The 17594-nt window shown below is 43.2% G+C and overlaps 2 protein-coding genes across 4 annotated transcripts in view; both read left to right on the forward strand.

Moving 5' to 3' along the window:
* folr (folate receptor) overlaps positions 1 to 17594 on the forward strand; it is an 81993-nt gene that overhangs the window by 13289 nt on the left and 51110 nt on the right. The window contains exon 1 of one of the 2 annotated variants that reach the window (XM_078545008.1): positions 1721 to 1761. The exons of the other annotated variant lie outside the window; for it this stretch is intronic. Coding sequence (XP_078401134.1) covers positions 1733 to 1761 — 29 coding nt within the window. The 5' untranslated portion in view covers positions 1721 to 1732. Of the gene's footprint in view, positions 1 to 1720; positions 1762 to 17594 lie in introns of those variants that run through there. 2 annotated transcript variants of the gene reach the window in all.
* The window catches only part of LOC144682559 (nuclear mitotic apparatus protein 1), a 56804-nt gene that overhangs the window by 12169 nt on the left and 27041 nt on the right, over positions 1 to 17594 (forward strand). Inside the window, exons 1-2 of one of the 2 annotated variants that reach the window (XM_078544995.1) lie at positions 9705 to 9950; positions 12682 to 12748. In XM_078544995.1, coding sequence (XP_078401121.1) covers positions 12707 to 12748 — 42 coding nt within the window. In that variant the 5' untranslated portion in view covers positions 9705 to 9950; positions 12682 to 12706. Of the gene's footprint in view, positions 1 to 9704; positions 9951 to 12681; positions 12749 to 17594 lie in introns of those variants that run through there. The other variant, XM_078544996.1, reaches the window with a different exon arrangement.

Raw genomic sequence — 17594 nt, forward strand, 5'->3', positions numbered from 1 at the left:
TGTACCTACATGTTGTTCAAGAAGGCAGTTCACCACCACCAGGGTGATTAGGCCTAGCCAGTGATGCTCGCATCACATAAAATAATTTTAAAAAATGCTGTAGTGGAGTGTGGGCTTAATTTGAGCTGAACAATTGATTTGAATTTTGAGCTAGTAACTGCCCATCTGGTAAGTAAGTGCGCTGCCAACTAAGTCCAGCTGCTGGAAGGAGGGAATATGACCCCAGGAGGTACGACTGTATTCCATGGCTGACTACCGACTTGCACTGGCACCATTAACACTCTCTCAATCTTCAAAAGTGCTCCCTTTCATCATCGCCAGTGTAATTAAACTGCATAATTACAACCTTCTGGACTCGACATTGTTTCCAATATCTTCAGATTATAACCATTGCTTTTTTTTTCAGACAGCTGTTGGTAATGATTCTGCTGCTTCTGTTTACAGCTCCTCCGGGATCATCTTTTGTTGCTTAAATATCCCAGCACAGCAAGAGCTTGTATTTATACAGTGCTTTTAACATGGTAAAACATCCCAAGGCACTTCACAGAAGCATTATCAAATAAAATGTGTCACCGAGCCACAAGGAGATATTAGGTAGATGACAAGTAGATTTTAAGGAATGTCTTAAAGTAGGAAAGCGAGGCTTATGGAGGAAATTCCAGAATCTAGGGCCTGGGCAGGTGAAGCCGGTGGTAGAGTGATGAAAATCTGGAATGTGCAATAGACTGGAATTGGAGGAGCACAGATATTTGTAGGGCTAGAACAGGTTACAGACATTGGGAGGGGTGAGGGAGGATTTGAAAATTATGAGAATTTGAAAATCAAGGCTTGGCTTAACTGGGAGACAGTGTAGGTCAGCGAGCACAGGGGTGATGTATGAACAGGAATTGATATGGGTTAGGACACAGGTGGCAGAGTTTTGGATGACCTCGAGTTTACAGAGGGTGGAGACTGGGAGGCCAGCCAGGAATGTTGGAGTAGTCAAGCTTGAAGTTAATAAAGGCATGGATGAGAGTTTAAGCTGAGGCTGGGGCAAAGTCAGATGATGTTAGAGGTGGAAATAGGTGGTCTTTGTGATGGTGTGGATGTGTGGTTGGATGTTCATTGCTACCCTATTTTGCCTTGCACCATTATCCCTGTTGTCATTTTAATCATTCCTGCCTGCCACTCTTTCATAGACATTCCCTTTCATTCTAAGATAAAAGCAAAAAACTGCGGATGCTGGAAATCCAAAACAAAAACAAAAATACCTGGAAAAACTCAGCAGGTCTGGCAGCATCTGCGGAGAGGAACACAGTTAACATTTCGAGTCCGAATGACCCTTCAACGGAACTAAGTAAAAATAGAAGAGAGGTGAAATATAAGCTGGTTTAAGGGGGGGTGGGTGGGACAGGTAGAGCTGGATAGAGGGCCAGTGATAGGTGGAGATAACCAAAAGATGTCATAGACAAAAGGACAAAGAGGTGTTGAAGGTGGTGATATTATCTAAGGAATGTGCTAATTTACCTTTAATTAGCAAATTCCTTAAATAATATAACCATCTTCAACACCTCTTTGTCCTTTTGTCTGTGACATCTTTTGGCAATCTCCACCTATCACTGGCCCTCTATCCAGCTCTACTTGTCCCACCCCCCCCCTTAAACCAGCTTATATCTCACCTCTCTTCTATTTTTACTTAGTTCTGCTGAAGGGTCATTCGGACTCGAAACGTTAACTGTGTTCCTCTCCGCAGATGCTGCCAGACCTGCTGAGTTTTTCCAGGTATTTTTGTTTTTGTTTTCCCTTTCATTCTTTCCTCCCCATCTCCCCTGTCCCCACGTTTCCTGACCACTTGTTTACAAACGGTTAAGTTTTGAACTCCTTCCAGTTCTAACAAAAGATAAAACCTGAAACGTTAACTCTGTTTCTCTCTCCACAGACACTGCCAGACCTGCTGACAGTTTCCAGCATTTTCTGTTTTTACTTATAATAGCGCAACTACATGGAACTCTTAATCTTCCTGATCAAAGCACTATGGTCAATGTACAGAAACCAGAGCTGAGATTAGTTTGTTTGTTCAGGGAGTTAGGGCGTGTGAATAATATCAGTGTTGCCATCAGGTTGCTCTAAAAATCACACTTGAATCAACAGGCTTGATGTTGTTATCAGTCCCCATTCTGAAAGACATTGTTGAACCTGTAATTCAGGAGGTCTCATCCTTCTAATGGCTGGTTCCTGTCCACAAATTATCAGATTAATTGAATTTGGTTCCACAATATGAAGATAGGTAGGAAAGCAAGTTGTGAGCAGGATACAGAGTCTGCAAAGTGATATGGATACGTTAAGTGAGTGGGCAAAAAAATTTGCAGATGGAGTATAATGTGGGAAAATGTGAGGTTGTCCACTTTGGCAGGAAGAATAGAAAAGCAGAATATTATTTAAATGGAGAGATGCTGCTGTGCAGAGAGATCTGGGCGTCTTGGTATATGAATCACAAAATGTTAGCATGCAGGTATGGCAAACATTTTGGAAGGCAAATGAAATGTTGGCCCTTACTGCAAGTGGGGTGGAGTATAAAAGTAGGGAAGTCTTGCCACAACTGTACAGGGCATTGGTGAGAGCATACAGTGTATTGTGTATAGCTTTGGTCTAGAACTAGGGCACAGTTTTAAAAATAAGGGGTCTCCTATTGAAAAAAAATGCATGGGATGTGGGTGTCGCTGGCTAAGCCAGCATTTATTGTCCTTGAAGGCGATGGTGAGCTGCCTTCTTGAACAGCTGCAGTCTGTGATGTAGGTACACTCACAGTGCTGTTAGGAAGTTCCAGGATTTTGATCTAGCAACAATGAAGGAACGGCAATATAGTTCCAAGTCAGGTTGGTGAGTGGGTTGGAAGGGATTTTCCAGGTCGTGGTGTTCCCATGTGTCTGCTGCCCTTGTCCTTCTAGATGGTAGTGGTCGTGAGTTTGGAAAGTGCTGTCTAAGAAGATGGGTATACACTACTGCCAATGTGCATCGGTGCTGGAGGGACTGAATGTTTGTGGATGGGATGCCAAACAAGTGGGCTGCTTTGTCCTGAATAGTGTCAAGCTCCTTGAGTGTTGTGAGAGCTGCACTCATCCAGGCACGTGGAGAGTATTCCATCATGAGGAGGAATTTCTTCTGAGAGTCGTTAACCTTTGGAATTCTCTCCCCCAGTGAGCAGTGAGGCTGTGTCATTGAATATATTCAAGGCTAAGTTAGACAGAGTTTTGATTGACAAGAGAGTCAGGGGCTTGGGGGCCAAGCAGGAAAATGGAATTGAGGCCACAATTGGATCAGCCATGATCTTATTGAATGGTGGAGCAGGCTCGATGGGCCGAATGACCTACTCCCCCTATTTCTTGTGTTTTTTATATAATGTGCCACAATGGGATTTGAACCTTTGATTTTCCAGTCCAGTAACTTGATCACCACATACTATCGAAACTCTTCATAATTTAAAATAATGTTCTCTTGGGTCATCTTTTGGCCTTCTCTACTTCAGTGGAAAGTCTGGAGACTGGATAGGGTAGAGACTGGGAGGATGTTTCAGCTTGTGGGGGAAACTAGAACTTGGGGACATAGTGTATGAAAAAGAGGTCTCCCTTTTATGACAGAGATGGGGAGATTTTTTTTCTCCAAGAGTCATTACAGTGTGGAATTCTCTTCCCCAGAAGGTAACGGAGGCTGGGCCTTTAAGCTAAGGTATGGGGGTAAACAGGAAAGTGGAGCTGGGACCACAAGCAGATCAGCCTATTTTTTTATTCGTTCATGAGATGTGGGTGTCATTGGCTAGGCCAGCATTTATTGCTCAACCCTAATTGCCCCTTGACAACTGAGTGGCTTGCTCAGCCATTTCAGAGGACAGTTAAGAGTCAACCACATTACTGTGGGTCTGGAGTCACATGTAGGCCAGACCAGGTGAGGACGGCAGAGATTTCCTTCCATAAAGGACATTAGTGAACCAGATGGGTTTTTACAACAATCGACACTGCTTTCGTGGTCATCATTTGACTTAATTCCAGATTTTTTTTTCCCTTTGAATTCAAATTTCACCATCCGCCATGGTGGGATTCAAACCCGGGTCCCCAGAGCGTTAACAAGGTATCTGGATTACTAGTCCAGTGAAAACACCACTACACCGCCACCTCCCCAGATCTTACTGAAAGTTGGAGTGGGCTTTAGGGGCCGAATGGCCAACTCCTGTCCTTAAGTCCTTTGTTCCCATGTCCTATGAGTCCCAATGTCTCTAGTCTCTCCTGTCCCTGAAATGCGTGCACAGTAAAAATGTGTGTAGATACCGCATCTCGTGTGCAAGGTGTCTCAACTGCTGATCTTTTTTTATTTTTGCTTGTTTTTTTTCTGTCTTTGTTGTCTTGAATTAATTGGTTTCACGTCTCATGTTTTGGGGATTCTGGGACATGGTCAAGAAATGGCCACTCAGGAGTGAAATTAGGAAACACTTCCGCACATTAAGGGTGGTGGAGGTTTGAAACTCTTTCCCACAAATGGCAATTTATGCTAGATCAATTGTTAATTTTAAAACTGAGAATCGAGGTTAACAGTCAATTAGTTATCTTTTGAAATTAAGAGATTTGGAGTTAGTTTGCAGATCAACCATGATCTCATTGAATCGTGGAAAGGCTCAAGGGGCTGAAGGCCTCCTCCTGTTCCTATGTTCTGACCTACTTCAGAAGTGCATCCTTGTGTTATGAAAGGGACTGTATAAATATAGGAGAGCCTGAAAAATAGAGACAGGCATCCCCTTATCACATTAAAAAAATACATTATTATGGCACCTCCAGTGCATATCCATAGGGCTAGGGGCCAAGAGCTGGAAGCTGGGATTAGGCTGGATAACTTTTTTGGCCAACATGGACACAATGGCCAAATGGCTGCCTTCTGTGCCATACATTTACCTATGTTTCCACGTAAGTATTTATTTTCTCTCTCTACACTTGTTTCACCTGAGCCAGATTGTCAGTGCCTTTCTGTCTCAAAATAAAAATCAAATCTTCATGTTATGTCTGCTGTATCACTTCTCCCCATCTCGTGTTCTAGATTTATCCGATCATTTTAATAGTTTAAATAATTTGTGAAATTCTTAGTGGAAATGAGGTAAAGCTGAGTATCTACAAAAAATCTTTTTAAAAATGTCCACATGGGTGAGAATGTTTGCTGAAGAATCAAATTCAAATGAAATGTTGAGCTATCTTAAGACTTTTGCAGCATGAGCTTTGTGGAGGAGCTGTTTGTGATTTTGATGATTGCATTGCCCTGATTTCCACACTTCCATGGGCCAGGCACTTGGAGTGAGGAGGTGAAAAGAGATTTTCTGAGAACACAAATAGGAATTGGCCATTTGGCTCCTGAAACCTGCTCCACCATTCAATAATGTCATAGCTGATCTACCTCAACTCCCCCTTTCCTGCATTATTCCCATATCCCTTGATTCCCTTAGTGCCCAAAAAAATCTGTCCGTCTCTGTCTTGAATATACTCAAAAATGGAGCATCCACAGCTCTTTGTGGTGGAGAATTCCAGAGTGAAGAAATTTCTCATCTCAGCCCTAAATGGCCAACCTCTTATCCTGAGACTGACCCCTGAGCTAGGAGGGAGGTGTGAAGTGAGAATAAAGAAACAACTTGCATTTGTATAGCACCTTTCACAACCTCCGGATGCCCCAAAGCACTTCACAGCCAATTAAATTACAACATTGCTCAGTGTAGTTTATAGGTCACCAACTAGTGGAAAGGATATAGAGGAACAAATTTGCAAAGAAATTGCAGAGAGGTATAAAACGATGGGGGACTTTATCTGGATATGGAATCACGGAATTGGTATGGCACAGAAGGAGGCCATGTGGCCTAATGTGTCTGCACTGGCTGGGATGATAGTAGTAGTGTAAAGGGCAGAGAGAGGCAAGAGTTCCTAGAGTGTGTTCAGGAAAATTTTGTATAGCAGTATGTTTCCAGTCCAACAAGAAAGGAGGCACTGCTAGACCTGGTTCTTGGGAATGAGGTGGGTCAGTTGAATTAAGTGTCATTAGGAGGACATTTGGGGGACAGTGATCATTGTATCATAAGGTTTAGGCTGTCTATGGAAAATGACAAAGAACAATCCAGAGTAAGAATAATTAACTTGGGGAAAGCCAACTTCAGTGGGGTAAGAACAGATCTGGGCTGAATAAATTGGAGCCAAAGTTTGGCTTGTAAAAAGTAGCTGAACAATGGGCTACCCTCAAAGAAGAGAGAGTTCGGGCACGGTCAAGGTATATTTCCTCGAAAGGGAAAGGTAGGGCAAACAAATCCAGAGCTCCCTGGATGACAAAAGTGATAGAAATTAAGATGAGGAAGCAAATGTGCGATTATGACAGATTTCAGGAAGAAAATACAATTGAGAACCAGGCTGAATACAGAAGGTTCAGAAGAGAGGTGAAAAAGCAAATAAAAGAAGCAAAAAGGGAGTGTGAAAAGGGACTAGCAACTAACGAAAGTGAATCTCAAAGTCTTCTATAGGCATATAAATAGAAAAAGGAGTAGGGCCGATTAGGGACCAAAAAGGGGGATTTACACCTGGAGGCAGGGGAATAGCTGAGGTATTAAATGAATACTTTGCATCTGTCTCTACCAAGGAAGAAGGTGCTACCCAGGCCTTTGTGAAAGAGGAGGTAATTCAGAAACTAGAAGGGATTATTGATAAGGAGGTGGCATTGGATAGGCTGTCTGTACTTTTTACGCACGGAGACCGGATGAGATGCATCCAAGAATACTGAGGGAAGTGAGAGTGGAAATGGCGGAGGCACTGGCCATAATTTTCCAGTCTTACTTGGACTAGGGGCTGGTGGCACAGTACTGGACAATTACAAACGTTTCGCTCTGGCTCAAAGTAAGCCAAGCAGCTGCAGGCCAGTCAGTTTAACTTTGGTTGTGAGAACGCTTCTAGAACAATCGTCTGGGATAAAATTAATAGTCACATAGACAAATGCAGAATAAAAACGTGTGAAATTCTGCGTGGATTTCTTGAGGGAAAATCTAAAATGTTTAACTAACTTGCTGGAGATGTTTGAAGAGGTAACAGAGAGAGTTGTAGATGGTCATGTTGTTGATGTGGTGTACGTGGACTTCCAAAAGGCATTTGATACAGTGCCAGACAACAGACTTTGCTTAAGTTATATCTCATGGAATAAAAGGGACTGTAGCAACGTGGATACAAAATAGTGACAGGAAACAGAGTAGTGGTTAATGGATGTTTTTCAGACTGGAGGAAGGTTTGTAGTGGAATTCTGCAGGGGTCAGTGTTGGGACCCTTGTTTTTCCTGATTATATAATGACCTAGACCTTGATGTACAAGGTGCAATTTCGAAGTTTGTGGAAGATTGTAAGCTGTGAGGTGGATAGTGTAGAACTTCAAAACACAGTGAAGTTAGTGTAATGGGCGAACACGTGGCAAATGAAGTCCAATGTGCAAAAATGTGAAGTGATTGATTTTGATAGGAAGAACATGGAGAGACGATATAAAATAATGGGTACAATTCTAAAGGGGGTGCAAGAGCAGAGGGACCTGGGTGTATATGTGCATAAATCCATTGAAGGTGGCAGGACAGGTTGAGAGAGTGGTTAATAAAGCATACAGTATCCTGGGCTTTATTAATAGGGGCATAGAATACAAGAGCAAGGAGGTTATGTTGATCATGCCTAAGACACTAGTTCACCCTCAGCTGGAGTATTGTGTCCAGTTCAGGGCACTGCACTTTTTAGGAAAGCTATGAAGGCATTGGAGTGCAGAAAAGATTCATGGGAATGCTTCCAGGGATGAGAAACTTCAGTAATGGAGATAGATTAGAGAAGTTAGGACTGTTCTCCTTGGAGAAGAGAAGGCTGAGTGGAGATTTGATAGATGTCTTCAAAATCATGAGGGGTCTGGACAGAGTAGATAGAGTGAAACTCTTTTCCCCTCGAATGAGAGGGTACAGATTTAAATTAATTTGCAAAAGAATTGGCTGGAGTCATACCTAGCACAAAGGAAGATGATTGTGGTTGTTGGAAGTTAATCATCTGAGTTCCAGGACATCACTGCAGGAGTTCCTCAGGGTAGCGTCCTCAGCCGAACCATCTTTAGCTGCTTCATTAATGATCTTCCCACCATCATAAGGTCAGAGTGGATATGTTTGCTTATGATGGCTCAACTTCAGCACCGTTCATAACTCCTCAGACATAGAAGCAGTCCATGTCCAAATGCAGCAAGACCTGTACAGTAGCCAGGCTAAGGCTGATAAGTGGCAAGTAACATTCGTGCCACACAAGTGCCAGGCAATGAGCATCTCCAACAAGAGAGAATCCAACTATCTGCCCTTGACATTCAATGGTATTACAATTGCTGAATCCCCCACTATCAACATCCTGGGGGTTACCAATGAGCAGAAACTGAACTGGACTAGCCATATAAATATTGTGGCTACAATAGCAGGTCAGAAGCTTGGATTCCTGCGCCGAGTAACTCACCACCTGACTCCCCAAAGCTTGTCCACCATCTACAAGGCACAAGTCAGGAGTGTGATGGAATACTCTCCACTTGCTCGGATGAGTGCAGCTCCAACAACGCTCAAGAAACTCGACATCCTGTAGGGCAAAGAAGCCCACTTGATCAGCACCCCATCCACAACCTTCAGCCTTGCCCCCAGTGATGTACAGTGGCAGCAGTGTATACCATCTACAAGATGCACTGCAGGAACCTCACCAAGGCTCCTTAGATGGCACCTTCCAAACCCATGACAGCTACCATCTAGAAGGACAAGGGCAGCAGATAGATGGGAACGCTAACAACTGGAAGTTCCCCTCCAAGTCACTCAGCATCCTGACTTGGAAATAGTTTGCCGTTCCTTCACTGTCGCTGGATCAAAATCCTGAAACTCCCTCCCTAACGGCACTGTGGGTGTACCTACACCACATGGACTGCAGCAGTTCAAGAAGGCAGCTCACCACCACCTTCTCAGGGGCAATTAGGGATGGGCAATAAATGCTGGCCTACTCAGTGATACCCACATCCCATAAATAAATTTTCTTTTAAAAAAAGCATAAGTGATATGGGGGGAAAACTTTCACGCAGTGAGTGATTAAGGTCTGGAATGCACTGCCTGAGAGTGTGGTGGAGGCAGGTTCAATCAAGGTGTTCAAGAGAATTAAACTGATATCTGAAAAGGAAGAATGTGCAGGGCTACGGGGAACAGACAGAAGAATGGCATGAAGAGAGTTACTTGTTGAAGGAACCAGTGCAGACGTGATGGGCCTAATGGCCTCCTTCTGTGCTATAACAATTCTCTGATTTTTGGGATGTACTTTTCAAATGTAATCACTGTTGTAGTGTAACAAGCTTCCAGAACAATAATGACTGGATAATCTGTTTTAATGATGGTGAGTGATGGTTGTAGATTGGCCCAGGACTCAACTCTGCCCCCCCCCCCCCCCCCCCCCGTTCCTCCTGGGATCTTTTACATGCACACAGAAGGGCAGAAGGTTTAACATCTCATCCAAAAGATGGCACCTCCAAACAGTGCAGCACTTCCCCAAGTGCTGTTCATGCGCCAGTTAGTATCTCGAGCAGGTTTTGAACCCTCAGCCTCCTGAGCGAAGGACCAGGGTGCTACCCGCTGAGCTAAAGCTGAGATGAACAGATCATTTGAGCTGGGGGAGAGTGAGAGAGAGAGAGAGAGATGAGGGAAGCAATAAGCGACGTAACAGGAAGTAGAAGCACTCTGCCAGCAGCAGTCGAGAGGATTTATTGTTTTCTTATTTTTAGATGAAAGTGGTCTTTTTTTTTTCTTCTTCTCCAGCTCCTCTTTTATCCAGAGAGAGAGTACAAAAGGAACCACTTGTGGGAGGGGTTGGGGGAAGAGACACAAACTTTAATGGAAGGAGGAGAATTTGCAGACAGACGGGACACTTTGTAGCGGTGAGCAGTGTAACCAAAAAGGCAGGATTGTTACCTGGAGCAGTTGCAAGTCCGGCCCCAGTCTCTTTCTCCAAGCTTTTATTCTATTGCTGCCTGGGGGGGACGCTTATATCCTTCTCTCCAAGCCTTTGCGTTTATTTATTCATGTGTGAACTTTTATTGTTGGGTTTTAAAAATATATCTATATTCCCTTGTTTAAAACAAGCCCGGGCTGTGGGCCCAGCACCAGCTCCTGTTTGTTTTCTGCTCCTGTCTTTTTAATTCGATCTCAAAAGAAACCTCCGGCGATTGCTTTTTTTTTTCAATAACTTTTTTTTTGGTGACTTTATTTTGTAAAATGAATTTTTTTTTTGTTGTTGCTTCCAATCCAACTGAGCCTGGGAGTCCGGGCCCAGGGAGCAGCTGTTGTTTTATCTCCATTTTATGCATGAATGCGATTTTTCTCTCTCTCTCTCTTTTACAAAGCACTCCGGCAGGTTTTTTTTTCCGCTTTTTTTTCTCTTCTTTAATTATTAATAACCCAAAATTGCACACGCAACATATAAGGCTGCCCTCCCTCTTTAGCCGTGGGCGCAATGTTTGACCACACCCTCTTTTTTTGAAATAACAAGAGGGCATCTCTGCAGGAAGCAGTGAAAAGAATGTGGCCCCCCTGGTGTTGGAGGGACATTGAGGGGGAGCTGAGCTGGAGAAGGTTCTGCCAAACTACGGGCTCCTCCAATCCGCCATTGAAACTAACTTTTTGTCCTGTCTCCTGTTAGGGGTGGGTGGGTGGGGGGGGGGAGGGCAAATGCTGCTGGAGACGAGGCCCCCCTTTTCCAGAGTGTGTTCTGGAGGCGTGGACATGTATGTCCCTAGACAGGCCTCAGTGGCTGCTTTCTTCACTCTGGAAGTACTTACTTGCCTGTGTCCTTAAAACCAACAGGGTTTAAAAAAGGGGCAGCTTCATTTCTTGGGGCGTGAGTATCAATATGGCATTTATTGCCCTTACTGGCAATTTGGGCGTTTATTGCCCTCCTTTGATCACCTTTAAGGGGCTCGCTAGGCCACTTAAGAAGGTAGTTAAGAGCCAAGCAGCCTGCTGTAGGGCTGAAATCACACACACACAGCCCTGAGTGGCTAAGGATGGCAGGTTACCCCACCCCCAAACTAACCTTTTGGGTTTTGATAACATTCCCAACTGTTCATCGTGACTTTTACTGGTGCCTGGAATTTTTTACATTTTTTTAAAAAAAAAATTGAATTGAGAATTAAATTTGAACACTCAACCTGTCATTGCAGGATTTGAACTCTCGTTCTCTGGTTTATTTTTATGGTATCATAACCATTACACTACTGTGTCTGTTTAGATACAAGTGCTGTTGTGTGTATGGTCCTTTTCTGTGATGAGTGTTGCAGCACAGAAGCAACTTGCATTTGTGTAGTGCCTTCATGATCGCATCCCAAAGTGCTTTACAATCAATTAAATACGATGATGATGTACAGTATTTACATTGTTGTATTGGGAGTTTGTGTTTTGAGATATATTGTGGAGTTGATGAGGATTCTTATGCTGGCCTCTGGGAGAAGAGCCCAGGCGGCTTGATTTCAAATTTATATAATGCTGCAACTTGCTACCAGCTGCATTCCTTCCATGTTTGATGTACCATGAAAATGTCCAGTCCTTTTAAAACAATTCAAGGTTTGAATTGGCACACATTTTCATGAACCCCTCTAAGGTTATGCTTGACCCAGTCCCTGTTATTATTTTTTTTGATGCACCTTCTGAAAGGTGAGTAGCCCAGCCCTTCATTAGCCAAGGCTTCAGGGAGTTAGTTACTGGGAAAGTTGACATTGGACGAGCAATAAATGCTGGTCTAGCCAGTGAAGCCCACATCCTATGAATGAATAAAAAAAAACCCAATAAAAGAGCAGTAGGTGGTTGGCCTTCAACCAACACAGCAACTTGCATTTATGCAGTGCCTTTGCTGGAGTAAAATGTCTGAAAATGCTTTACAGGCGCAATTATCAAACAGAACTTGACACTGAACTTTGAAATAAAATTTGGCGTGAGGAAATATTAGGGCAGGTGACAAAGCTTGATGAAAGAGGTCAAATTTTAAGGAGCACCTTAAAAACAGTCACTTGGTATTACAGAACTTGAATATCGCTGAAAGAGAGAAATGTTGCTGAAGCTTTTTGTCTTGCACTCATCAGGACAAATGCAGGCATGTCAATTTTCAAACAGGCACAACAATTTATAACGTAGGAGCTTTCTCTTTGGCAACGTCTTGGCCAATCGACCAGAGTTGATCTGCCAACCATTCGACACCCTTTTTTTCCCCTTCTAGTATAAATTGTTGTGATTTTTAAAAATTTGGCATTCTTGTGTTTGTCCTGATGAGCGCAAGACAAAAAGTTTCAGTAACATGTCTCTCTCTCTTTTTCAACAATATTCGAGCATCTTACATGAGGAGAGCTAGAGAGGCGGAGAGTTTTGGGAAGGGAATTCCAGAACTTCAGGGCTCAAGCAGCCGAAGGCATGGCTGCCAATATTTAAAGTTGTAGATTTTCAAGTTCAGAATTGGCAGCACACAGAGATCTCAGAAGAGTTTTTAAGGCTGGAGCCTTTTTACCAGGTGCAAGGCTATCCCAGGCTATGAAAGACGTGGTAAAGTGAAGGCCAAAGCCACTATGACTCCTTGTACATCTCTGTTCCCTCTAGTTTACACCTTTTGCCTTTTATTTCCAGGTCAACTCGTGAGTAAAGCTACAGAATGGCAGTGCACAGGACAAAGGCTGAGGCCTTGGTGAAATGGGTAAGAAAGTTACTCACTCTAACTTTTGTGGGTTTTTATAGTACGTAAGTTTTGCCCAAAGTTTGTGTGCTTGGTTACACGGCTTTTGTTGCTTTCTGAAATGGTGTGTTGCTCTCAACTACTCTGCTGATATGACTTGCATAGAAATTACAACAAAAAGACAAACCATTTGACTCATCTAGCCTCTGCTGGTGTTTGTACTTCACATGAATCCCCTCCCATTCCATCACCTCATCTCAGCCTTTCAACATGTTTTTCTATCCCCTTTTCTATCATGTACTTGTCTAATTTCCTTTTGAAGCATCTAAGCTATTTGCTGTCTTGGCGAGTCCCACATTCTAATCACCATCAGGGTAAGAAATTTCCCTACTGGATTTATTAGTAACTATATTTTGAATTTCTGGCCTTGAATTTTGGATTCTCTCACAAGTAGAAACATTCTCTTTACATCTATGTACCCTGTCTGATCTTTTTCGCAATTTTAAAGCTCTCTATTAGGTCTTCTCCAAGACTTGCCTCCCTAAAGGAAAAATCCCAACTTGTTCACTCTTTCCCGATAGCTGTAATCTCTCAGCTCTGGTAACGTCCTTCTTTGCACTTCCACCAGTGCGTCTATGTCCTTTTTTTTTCATACAGCCTGGAGACTACAGCATGTGCACAGCAGTCTTCATGTGGCTTGACCAGGGCCCGATACAAGTTAACATAATCTCAACTTCTGAATTCTGTACAACTTAAAAATTAAAATAAAAACCAAAAATGCTGTAAATACTCAGCAGGTCAGGCAGCATCTTCAGGACAGGGTGATCTTTCATCAGCCCCAAAAAATTAATCCCAGTGCTTTGTTGAATTTTCAATTGCTATGTTGAATTATGACGATACTTTTAATGATTTGTTCACCTGTCACCCTTGCATCCCTTTGCTTTTCTACCCCATTTGGTTCCTTATTTTCTGATGTGCAGATAATGTTTTTATTTTTCCTAACAAAGTGCTTTATCTCACATTTATCTGTGTTAATGTTAATTTGCCACTTAACAGCCCCATCTAAAAGTTTTGTATTATGTTGCTCATTATCTCCAGTTTGGTATCCTTGGGAAATTTTGATCTTGATGAGATCATCCAGCCTAACCTAAGTTATCCATGCAGAAATAAAATGCAGTTTCCTTGCTCTTTATCATGGGTGTTTCCTAATGATTCTCGGATTTGCCCCACTGCCCTACCCAGATATCCATTCCATGTGTTCATCACTCTTTGTGTGAAGAACTTCCTGATACACTTGATCCAGTATTTCTTCATAACCCCAATCCTCTTGAATGCTGCGAGCTCATGGCTCTTTGCTGCACTATCTCCAAGATTCAAATCTTCCCTCTCTGTATCCAGTGATTAGAAGTGGGCAAAGTGTTCAAGGTGTTGCCTGGCCAGAGTGCGGTGTAGTTTCAGCATGTTTTCCTCTGCAGTATTACATAGAAATTACAACAAAGAAACAGACCATTCACCCCAGTTAGCCTATATTGGTGTTTATTCTCCCCACAAGCTTCCTTCCACCCTTCATTGAATCCTACCAGCATATCCTTCTATTCCTTTCTGCTTCATGCATTTATCTAGCTTCCCCATCTACTATTCAAGTCAGCTGCTTGGCATGGTAGCATTCTCACCAGTCTCAGGGTTAAGAACTTTCTCCTGAATTCCCTATTGGATTTGTCGGTGACTATCTTAAATTTATAGCACCTATTTCTGGACTTGCCCACTAATGGAAACACTCTGTGAATTCCCTATCATAATTTGGAAACCTCTATCAGGTCACCCCTCAACCTTCCCTTTACTAGAGAATGGAGCCCCAGCCTGTTCATTCTTCCTGATAGGTATAACTTCTCACTTCTGGTATAATTCTCGTAAATTTTGTTCATTCTTCCCGATAGGTATAACTTTTCACTTCTTCTGGTATAATTCTCGTAAATTGTTTCTGCACCTTCTGCAGGGCCTTGGTATCCTTTTTTTAACATGGAGACCAGAACGGTTCACAGTACACCAAGTGTGATCTAAGCAAGGTTCTATACAAGTTTATTCTAACATATCTGCTTTTCAATTCCATCCCTCTGCAAATAAGCCCCAGTACTTTTGTTTGCATTTTCTTTTAGCTTTATAACCTGCATCACTAAAGTAGTAATTTGTGCATTTATACCCCCAGATTACACTGATCTTCTACCCATTTTAGACTCTTGTCTTACAAGGATTATGTGGGCTCCTTATTTTTCCTCCAGGGATATTCTACCTCACACTTACCTATATTGATTCAATACGTTGAAAACTGAGTCTTTTAATATCCCAAATTTCTTGAGTGTCACATTTACTTTGACACTAGATCCGTGGAACACCTGTTATCTGGATTGGGCTAGGCCCAGTATAACACAGCTCAGTAAAGGGGACTTTTATTTTATTTATTCATTCATGGCATGTAGGCTTCGCTGGCTGAGTCAGCATTTTATTGCCCGTCCTTAATTGCCCTTGAGAAGGCAGTGGTGAGCTGCCTTCTTGAACTGCTGCAGTCCATGTGGTGTATGTACACCCACAGTGCTGTTGGGGAGGGAGTTCCAGGATTTTGACCCAGCGACAGTGAAGGAACAGCGATTATATTTCGAAGTCAGGATGCTGAGTGACTTGGAGGGGAACTTCCAAGTGGTACTGTTCCCATCTATCTGCTTCCCTTGTCCTTCTAGAGTGGCTCTGGGTTTGGAAGGTGCTGTCGAAGGAACCTTGATGAATTCCTGCAATGCATCTTGCAATGCTGCTATTGTGCGTCAGTGGTGGAGGGAGTGAATGTTTGTGGATGTGGTGCCAATCAAGCGGGCTGCTTTGTCCTGAACGGTAGTGTTGTGGGAGCTGCACTCATCCAGGCAAGTGGGGAGTATTCCATTACACTCCTGACTTGTGCCTTGTAGATGGTGGACAGGTTTTGGGAAGTCAGGAGTGGATTACTCATCGCATGATTCCTAGCCTCTGACCTGCTCTTGTAGCCACAGAATTTATATGGCTAGTTCAGTTCAGTTTCTGGTCAGTAGTAACTCCAGGATGTTGATAGTGGGGGATTCAGTGATGGTAATGCCATTGAATGTCAAGGGTTGATGGTTAGATTCTCTCTTGTTGGAGATGTTCATTGCCTGACACTTGTGTGGTGTGAATGTTACTTGCCACTTGTCAGTCCAAGCGTGGATGTTGCCCAGGTTTTGCTGCATTTGGACATGGACGGCTTTAGTATCTGAGGAATCGCGAATGGTGCTGAACATTGTGCAATCATCAGCGAGCATCCCCACTTCTGACCTTATGATGGAAGGAAGGTCATTGATGAAGCTGCTGAAGATGGTTGGGCCAATCCATGGTGACAAAGTCCAGCCTCGTTACTGGTTAGGCCCCAGCCTGGAGTATTGAGTCCAATTCTGGGCACTACACTCCTTGGGAAAGGTATCAAAGCCTTGGTGAGGCTGCAGAACAGATTTATTAGAATGCTTCCAGGGATGAGGGACTTCAGTTATGTGGAGAGACTGGAGAAGATGGGATTGTCCTTCTTGGAGCAAAGAAGGTTAAGGGGAGATTTAATAGAGGGGTTCTTCTAAGCTGAGTGGTTTTGATAAAGTAAATAAGGACAAACTGTTCCAGTGGCAGGAGGGTCAATAATCAGAGAACACAGATCGGAGATAATTGGCAGAAGATTCAAGGTTAGGTGCTTGGTGTTGGGGACATGAGAATTGTTTTTTATGTGATTAATTGCTGTGATGACCTCAACTGTTCTGCCTGCAAGGACGGTTGACCAGGAGCACAGTGCACAAACTTGAGCTCTTTGTATTGCAGAATGTAATGTGAATTGTTGGTGATAACAATTAACTGCATCACCACTCTTAGCACTTTGGATCTCTTCTTGAAGTATTATGATACCTGCACTCTGGGCAGTTACCAGTTGAATTGGTTTAAAGAAATGTTCCATGGTGACGCAGCCAACACTTTTGTTGCGATGATGCAAAATGTGGGGGAGTTCTTTTTCTATTCATCCATGGGATATGGGTGTCGCCGGCTAGGCCAAGTCAGCTGGCTGTGCCAGCATATTTTTTTTTAAAAAGAGCGCGGAGACTTCATGCGAGACCAGCGGCAGAGTGACGTCATGAACCACAACATGACGCGAGTGCAAGGAAAGCAACTGATTGGTGAGTAGGATTGGTGAGTATTCCTGGTCTTTAAAGTAAAAGTAAGGTCTTCAGTTTGTGTTTAGGTCTCTAGTCTTTTTTTCTCTTTCTTAAAAATAACTTGTTAAATATAAGATCGATACTGGTGTAAAATAATTAATTACAATAAAGTGTAAAGAGCAGGGGTACCAGAGTAATTAATTAATAAATTAAAATATGATAGTGATGGCAGGATGGGTGATGTGTTGCTGCTGCAGCATGCGGGAGCGAACACAACTGTACCAAGTGTTTGCAGCTCGAGAAACTTCAGATCCAAGTTAAGGAGCAGGAGTCTGAGCTACAGATATTGTGCCACATCAGGGAGGGGGAAAGTTACCTGGACACTTTGCTCCAGGAGGCAGTCACACCCCTCAGATTAGGAAATTCAAATTTGGTCTGTGATCAGGGACAGGAGGGTGTGACTGCAGGTGAGGCAGGTATGTGGACCCGGGGGTAGTGTTCAAGGAACCTCAGCCCCTGCAACTGTCCAGCAGTTACGAGGTTCTTGTAAGCTGTGTGGGTGAGAACGGGAACTGCAGGAAGGATGAGCAAACTGACCACGGCACCGTGGTACAAGGAGCCGTTCAAGTGGCGGGAGTAAATAGGAATGTAGTTGTGGTAGGGGACAGTATAAT

This window comes from Cetorhinus maximus, chromosome 7 (genome assembly GCF_964194155.1).
Source record: "Cetorhinus maximus chromosome 7, sCetMax3.hap1.1, whole genome shotgun sequence".
Lineage (NCBI taxonomy): Eukaryota > Metazoa > Chordata > Chondrichthyes > Lamniformes > Cetorhinidae > Cetorhinus > Cetorhinus maximus.